This window comes from Haplochromis burtoni, unplaced genomic scaffold (genome assembly GCF_018398535.1).
Source record: "Haplochromis burtoni strain Fernald_Lab_line unplaced genomic scaffold, NCSU_Asbu1 Contig_115, whole genome shotgun sequence".
Lineage (NCBI taxonomy): Eukaryota > Metazoa > Chordata > Actinopteri > Cichliformes > Cichlidae > Haplochromis > Haplochromis burtoni.
In genome coordinates this window covers 299533-307479 of record NW_024582476.1, presented here as the reverse complement: position 1 = coordinate 307479, position 7947 = coordinate 299533, and the positions used below count along the sequence as shown (strand labels likewise).

The following is a 7947-nucleotide window of genomic DNA, read 5'->3' as shown; positions in this document are numbered from 1 at the left end:
AAGAAAACAAAATTTATTTTTAGAAGAAATGGTCTTGTTTTTAAAAACAAACAAACAACTGCCCATTATTTATATTATTTTAGCATCTCCAATAAAACTGACCTTGGTTCTCCCCCAGTACCTTTATGATCCCACCCTCAACCCCATCTCTATTCATGCCTTAAAACTGCATTTATTTTGATGCCATTTTACTGCGTTCTTGCACAGCAGACAGCCGTGAATGCATGTCACCCTCCCGTGCCTTCCTCCGTTGAGGTGACAATAGAACTACGCAGAAAACCGTCCTGAGGACGAGCATGTGCATGTTGTTTATTTTGACTGCGTAGACTTCTGAACAATTCGTGAATTTTAGCCATTCCTGTTCATGCATGACTCACATGCCCACGTTCTGTTCGTCAAGTCAGAAATTACTGACTGGATGAACAGAATGTGGGCACACAGCAATTATTTTACTGGCTAAATTAAGCCCTTTGATATAGCAGGCGTAAATTATAATAATAAAATGGCCTAGATAACTAAAGGGGGTGTAATGATAAGCATAGTAGATACTATCTACAAATGCTTTTTGAAAGGTTAGCTGTCATAAGAAGAAAGCATATTTCAACAAGCTTATCTAACTAGTCATTTTAGAATAATCCTCTTTGTCACACTTGGACTGTAAATTAGATTACTGATGAATGAAACCATAGTTTATGGTAATTACTTTGCTAAATAAGAATCTGTGATGGCTGGCCTTACTTTGCACTCATTCAAAGTCATGTGGTCTTGTCCTATGTTCAGAATCAGAGGTCAGAAGTCACATAAAAGCAGCTCTTAATGCTCCTATGACTTTGGCATCTTGTTCCAGTTTAGCATCTTCTTACCTGCACACAGACTAAAGTTAAGTTTTCCCAAAGAATTGTTCATTACATTCTTGCTCTGGGTTTTTCCCAACACAATGACAAGTTAAGTAACCCCGATAACCAATTTAGCACCCCACTTTATCCATTAAAAAGTTAAAGTCTCTTGCCAGAAGTAGGTAGGCTGACATCATTGGCAAATACTTACAGCCCCGAGACATAAACTATAGCTGGATAAGAGAGGGGGAAAAAAAAGTGACCTAAGGGACTCAGAGCATGGCATAGTTATTTCCAGCACCTGAGGAACGTCTCACCTCAGGGCTTGTCATGCACAGCAGGGTCTAAGCTTTACAGGGAATTGGACTGGAAAAAAAAATCCACTCAGCTCCAGTCTTGACTCCTGTGGGCACAAAAACTAGCCAGGGAAGCGTATGCTGAAATTAGGGTAAGAAAAAGAAAAGCAATGTATTTCAGCAAGTGCAGGGTGGAATACAAGTGTAAACTGACCAGCGAATTGAAGCTCAAGATTCACACAGAAGGCTTCTTCTTCTTTTTTTTTTTTAAAGATAGTGTACATGTACCTCTCACTCGCCCTTAAAGCCTGCAGTAATCTGCACTCTATCTTCATTCTTGACTCACCACAGTGTCTTTGGAGGCAGGACATTTACAGAGGTTCTGGGTGTCCAAAACCAAATGGAAATAGTTGCAAATAGCTTTAAAATATGAGTTTAGACGTGCACGTTATCTGCTTTTTATACACAAGTTAGTGGATTTATAGAAGGAAAAAAACAACAAAAACAACAGCAGAAGTCTGAGAATAAGTCAAGTATTATGTCTGGTATAGGCTATCCTAAAAATGCCATCTTTATATATTCTTGTTGAACCTGAACGTGGCTATTGTGATGATTAAAAAGAAGGCTGTTAAAAAGAAAAACATCATCACAAGAAGCTCCAAAGACCGAAAGAACGCACAGAGCTCAGTTATTCCTCTTCCTCCAGCTAACTTTGAGGCTGTTCCATCAGCAGACGCTAGGAGCTGTCCGCGGTGCTGAATCCTCGGCTTCCTTTTTCTCTCCCCCCCTTCCTCTCCATGTGCCGATAGCTCACACAGCCAGCAATCCGCTTACTGAGCGTCCAAATTAAAGAGGGACCTCCGCATTTCACTTGATTATTCTCGACGGTCTTCAGTCGGCGAATTATTGAGGAAGTGCGAGAGCATCCCGCGAGCCTTTGTTTAAAGTCCTCGCCTTGCTTGTTTTTATTCTTTTTTTGTTTTTCCTCCCCTGGAAGTATTCTTCTTCTTAACACAAGGACGTGCTCCGTAGATACGCGAAGAGCGACCTCGACTTTAGTAGACATGTGCGTGAAACAAGGCTGCCAATTTCAGACCCTCTGCACGGTTTTGCTTCTCGCCGCCGCCGTGGCCGAAATCCACGGGCAAGGTAAGAACTTGCGTCTTGGTGCTTTTGTACTTTTCTGGAATTTTAGTTTTTTTCACCCCCCCTTTCCTCTGTCGGCTAAAAAGCGAAGGCAGAGTTTAATGACACCGGGCTCACGATTCTCAGATCTACAAGTGTGATACAAGTGTTGATGTTTCCAGTGACTCGTTATCATTGTTAAGTTTATGACGTACTGTACTACAGCACTGCTGGGGCTAAAAGTTGCGAGAGGATAGTCCTGTTTGTTTTCTCTATTATACACTGTAAACTACCGAAAGAAGGAAGTGGAATCTGAATTTAAAGCGAGAGGCAAATTAATGAAACCCAACAGTTGCAAACAAAGCGTGGTGAATTAGAAGTTATGGCGCATCACTGGAGAAATGCGTTTAACAGTCAGTTACATAACAATAGGTTGTCCAGCACAACTTACACAAAATGGCTTTAATTTGTTCTAAAGAGAGACACAGACATCCACGTGGCCACATAAATAGCATGGAAACAGCCTCTCTCCCCAGCTCAACCAACCACCACTACCACCACCAGGCAAGAGGAAAACTAAATAAGACAATCAGAAACTAAACACCAATAAATATGAACCTGAACCAATTGATCAATTTTCCAGCGGGATGTTTATTCGGTGGGAGTAAGCAGTCAGGAAGCAACTTGTTTGGGCGCTGAGGTCTGTGTGACAGACGGTGCTCGGTAATAAGACTCTAATCCTTGGGAATTGCTGAAGATTATTGACCAAGCTGTTTGACACAGATGAGTGCTTGTGGGAAGCTGCAACGGATTCATGCACAGTGGCCTTGTCCTAATTATTTCTCTAGTGTGGGCCTGCCCTCTCATCATCTATGCTTTCTGCTGGACACTATCTGTGTTTCTGCTTGTCTGCACAGCTTTACTGTCACCCCCCCCCCCCCTCTCTCTCTCTCTCACACACCCCTCTTTTGTGGAAATGATGTATATCTATTATTGTTCAAGTAACTGGATATGGACAAGAGCCACCACAGAAATAGTGAATGTTAAGTTTGCAACTCACAAAAAACACAAGACGAAAACAAATGCATATGAGTTTATTATAAAAGTAGGATTTCTGGATGTTATTTTGCCATTTTTATCTAATGCGAGCAACATCTAAAGTTCAAACAAATGCCGGCAAATCAAATGCCCCTGTCCATCCTCTTGTGACGAAGCCTTTTATGAAAGGTCCCTGTTTGGTGCTGAAAATGAACACATTCACGAGCAAATAGTGATTACTAAACAATGCAATAACTGCGAGAGTGAATTCATACTGCCTGGGCTGGTTCAGTCATTACATCTCAGCCCTTTGAAAACTGAGCTGCAATTCCACACCAGTGCCTGAAGCAATATTTTACACCATCAACAAAACATCAACTGATTGAATATCTAGTGGGAGAAAGGTGTGCTGTACAGGACAGCATAGACCTTTTTTGATTTTTATATAATAAGAGTTCAAATCCGGATCTTTTCGATACACCTTAAATACATTTAGAGCGTTTAAATCTTGATTAGCATGTGAATAAATACACACTCAGTGGTGGCGCACAGAACAATGCCGCTTTGAAAGATGTGTGAATTTTTGACTGTTTTCGGATTCACGATCGCACAGATCCCAGGCACACACCTGCTCTATTCGCCCGCTGCTCGAAACTCTAGGGAGAGTGAGAAATGCAGGGTGCATTATTTTTAGAGCAAAATAAAATTTAACAGCTTCCATTAGCTGCTGTTGCTTACCCAGCAAATGTTCACACTGTAGTAAACTCTCCAAGGTGGGGCATATCAATTTTTAATTCTTGAAAGTTGCCATTATCAGGAGTTTTGAATGCGTACTCAGTTACAGGAATGATTAACTTGTAGTTTTGAAGAGGTCCCAATCTCTCATTTGTGCTATGACTTGTTATTGTGAACTTGATTAATTTACCTTGCAGGGGGAACACAAAAACAACCATTCATTTTGTTGTCAAGTTTTTTGGAACCGTGCCATTATTTTCTCACCTGAACTGGATTTCTTTTTTTTTTTCCAAGAGAAAAATCAGTCTCAGGTATTTATTAATGAAACACTTTCATTTAATTTATGATTTTTGCTTGACTCTAATGTTTCAGTCAGTAGACGTAAAGATTGTAAAGATGTATAAAAAACTCTTAATAATAATTACAGTATCAGTCCAAAGATATTTGTGCTGGCCTTCGAACAGCACTCAAATCATCCACCTACATATGTTACTTTGCAAAAGAATTACTCAACCCTTTATTTCGTCACATTAATAAGGGGTGATTTGCAGAGAGAGACAGAGGGAGGAAGGCTAAAATTCAGAACCTCCCAGCTAATAAAAGCACCATTACCTGCAAAAACAACGAGGAAAGACTTCCCGTACAGCCCCTGTATATATCTTATGCTGTTAATTAGGCACTTACTTTTAGTTTGTCCTCAAACATCTGCAGGAGTTCTGTGTGTACTCTGCATGGTTTCCTTACACTTACATATACACTTAGAAACCCATGCTCACATTTTCTTCATCTTAAACACAGACAAGCCGACACTGTGTTACGAAAAAGTCTCACTTCATAAATAGACAAGCAGAAAAAAAATCTGTGAATCATATTGAATATAATTAAAATGCCATTTATGGGTTGCAATTTAAACATACTTTATAAACTACTGCATATGTGCCGTGAGAACAATACAAGAAGCAGCATTTTTCATCATATTTGTTGTCAAAGGGTAACAAGCCCTATGCAGTGCTCACTTACACTCTCTGCAGGATTTTGATTGCCTTAATACACAAGTCTGCTGGTCTGACTTGGATAGACAACAAGAAGGTAACAGCTTGAACTTTTATTCAGTGACAAATCAAATTTACCCTCCGATCGACAACGCGTTCTAGCGCTGGGTCAAATCTCATTGTAGGCCATGCAAGAAATGCTAGAGGAGTGCACTGCATACAAAGTCTAAGCAGCCAGAGAAAGAAGCCCACATGTGACAACCTCCTTTATCTACATTAAAAAAGCCAGTCTGCTAAATCAAAATATACTAAAAAAGCATATTATATTTCGACTTGTTACAAAGTCATTACCAACAAAAACAAAGCAATAACTGAATTTTTTTCCGGGAGTATTCAAACAAGTATGCCTAATAAGATGCCAGCAGATGTTAAATAGCTCATTGTGCAGTCATTTAGTGTGCAAAGTTTCTGTTGGCCCTGGTGTGAAACTTAAAGTGTTACACAATTTAATGACATTCAGCTGAGCCTATTATCTTTATGCATGCACATTATCCCCGCCTGTTAATAATGATCTGTAGTGATCTGGGAGTTGCAGGAGATGTGTTTTATGTATTCTGAAGTTCATTAAATCAGTGGCGATCTCCTCCTGGCAGACAGAACTCTCATTGACACACCGCTGTTGATTTTAAGAATGTGTGTTGAATTCTGTAAATCTTTGTTGTTTGAAAACGTAATATTAAGTGTCACGAATCCTGTTGGTAAAACAGTCATAGGCTGATAATAATATTATTCACTTTATGGGAGATTAGATAATGTAAAGCAACACCACTAACATTTACCCTGCTGTAGTCCCTAAAACTGATGTGTGTTATAAATGAAAATGTCTTTATTTGGTCTTAATAATGGATGAGATGCATATTAAAACCACCGCCAGATACCAAAATGTTGGACTCACAGGAAGGATGAAACACATTTCCGTGCTTATGCTTTTGTGCTGACACCTGTTACCACTACAGCACAATGAAGCGCCTTTCATTTCAAGCAGTTTTTTTTTTGTATGCACATTCAACTCGGTGGCAATTCTTCCTGTTTGTCATACTAATGGTACAGGTTACAGAACAAGCTTTCTGTCTTCCATTGTTGTATGTGTTGTTCTCATTCACATATTCACACAGTTTGCCAAGATCACGGTTATAAGGAGGCATAATTCTGCCTTTGGGTAGATTGCTGCTACGAGCGGGAAAAAATCAGAACATCCTATAATTCCAGGGGAGGTAACAGAAATCATTCAACACCTGTTTGTTGGATTGCCAGTTATTAACTTCATCAAGGGCTATTCAGCATCTGTGTGCTGTCATAATTAGTTTAACTTTCCCAAGGCCTGTCAATGGTAAATGAGAGTCATTATGCCAGAATGCCCCTCTTCAAGGCTTGGCGCCTGCTTGCCTGCCTCAGTCCCTCTCTGTGCCTGTCTCAGTCTCTTTCACTGCCTCCTAGGTGGAGCTCACAGCTTGGCTGAATGCGACTCATTTTCAACTCTTCATGTGCAAATGCCTTTCTCGCTCTGTGAGAATGTTCTATGCATCCTAATTTGACTCATTGCCTCATATATTTTCTTCCTCAAAAAGTGTGAAGCTTTATTTGTGAAAGGCAAATGGCTATTTTTGGAAGGATTTTTATTTTTTTGGGGGATTTCATCACCGTATTGCTGGGCTTCTTCTCCAACAGCTGGAGACTCATTTATAAAAATGCACTCAGATTTATACTTGTCTTAAGATCATTCCTGGTAGCGTGCTCATGTTTGATTCATGAAAGATGCTGAGCATAAAAAAACCCCAAACCAAAAAACATTGGTTAAGCAGGTTTATGAATCGATAAATCTCAATCAACTTAAAGTGACAACAGCTGTCTTGCGATTTTTCCTGATGTAATGCCTGCACGAATAAGGGTTTAGTGTGAAACAGCCATAAACCAAAACAGAAAAGCGAACTTCACGGAAGATGAGATTACAGCAATGGCAGAGGTAACGCTAGGTAACACATATTATTCAGTGGATTAAGTCATGGGGTGACAAACAAAGCATAACACGCGGCTTGAGAGTCTGTCTTTGGTGTAGTGAATGGGTAGAAACACAAAACCGTGACTGATGTCTGTATGAGAATGAAGGACAGATACACAATCGCTTACATGAAGTCTTGACTTCAATGAAAGGGATGAGAGAGAAGTTCATCTGTTTAATTTGTCCTTAAGATCAAAACTGATTGTTAGATTGTTTAATAAATGAGGCCTTTCATATACCATGACTAACACTTCAAATCTAGATGAAAACTGTGTAAATGACTGGACGTGTTTTTAACGGCCCAGCTTCTTGTTACTGTGTGGTTAACACACCTTAGGCCAGGTTCTATTAATACTAAAAAGATTGGATTGGACTAATCTGTTCTAAATCTTAACCTGTGTAAAGCAATACGGTAGCACTAATGTGTTAGCTAAGAAAACAAATGTTGTCTGCCATACATTCACACTCACGTGTGTGTGTGTGTGTATGTGTGTGTGTGTGTTTTGCTTTAATATTCATCAGCAATCACATACACCAGTTGTCACTTGGCCATTAAACAATTTAGCAACAGAACCAGTGCAGTTTAAGCACTGAGCAAAGCCGCTCTTTAGTCCTGTACAAGGAAATTAGCATTTACACACTAGCATGCTAAAAGAATACAGGCACAGTATTTACCAATTATTATTTATGCAATGCAATTTGATTTATCTATCTACATTACACAAAAAAATTAGCCCAAATTTAGTTACATGTAAATGTTCCATGTGATTTTGTTACATAAGTACAATGAATATATTAAAATGATTAATTTAATTGCATCTGGTCAAATGAAATTCACAGGATTGGTATAAATTCAGTTAATACCA

The 7947-nt window shown here is 39.4% G+C and overlaps 1 protein-coding gene across 2 annotated transcripts in view; it reads left to right on the top strand.

Annotated features, from left to right (window-relative positions):
- Nucleotides 1-1800: 1800 nt before the first annotated feature.
- Nucleotides 1801-7947, top strand: part of LOC102304162 (seizure protein 6 homolog) — a 91505-nt gene continuing 85358 nt past the window's right edge. Inside the window, exon 1 of one of the 2 annotated variants that reach the window (XM_042223584.1) lies at nt 1801-2281. In XM_042223584.1, the coding sequence (XP_042079518.1) occupies nt 2197-2281 (85 nt within the window). In that variant the 5' untranslated portion in view covers nt 1801-2196. The remainder of the gene's footprint in view (nt 2282-7947) is intronic. The other variant, XM_005928525.3, reaches the window with a different exon arrangement.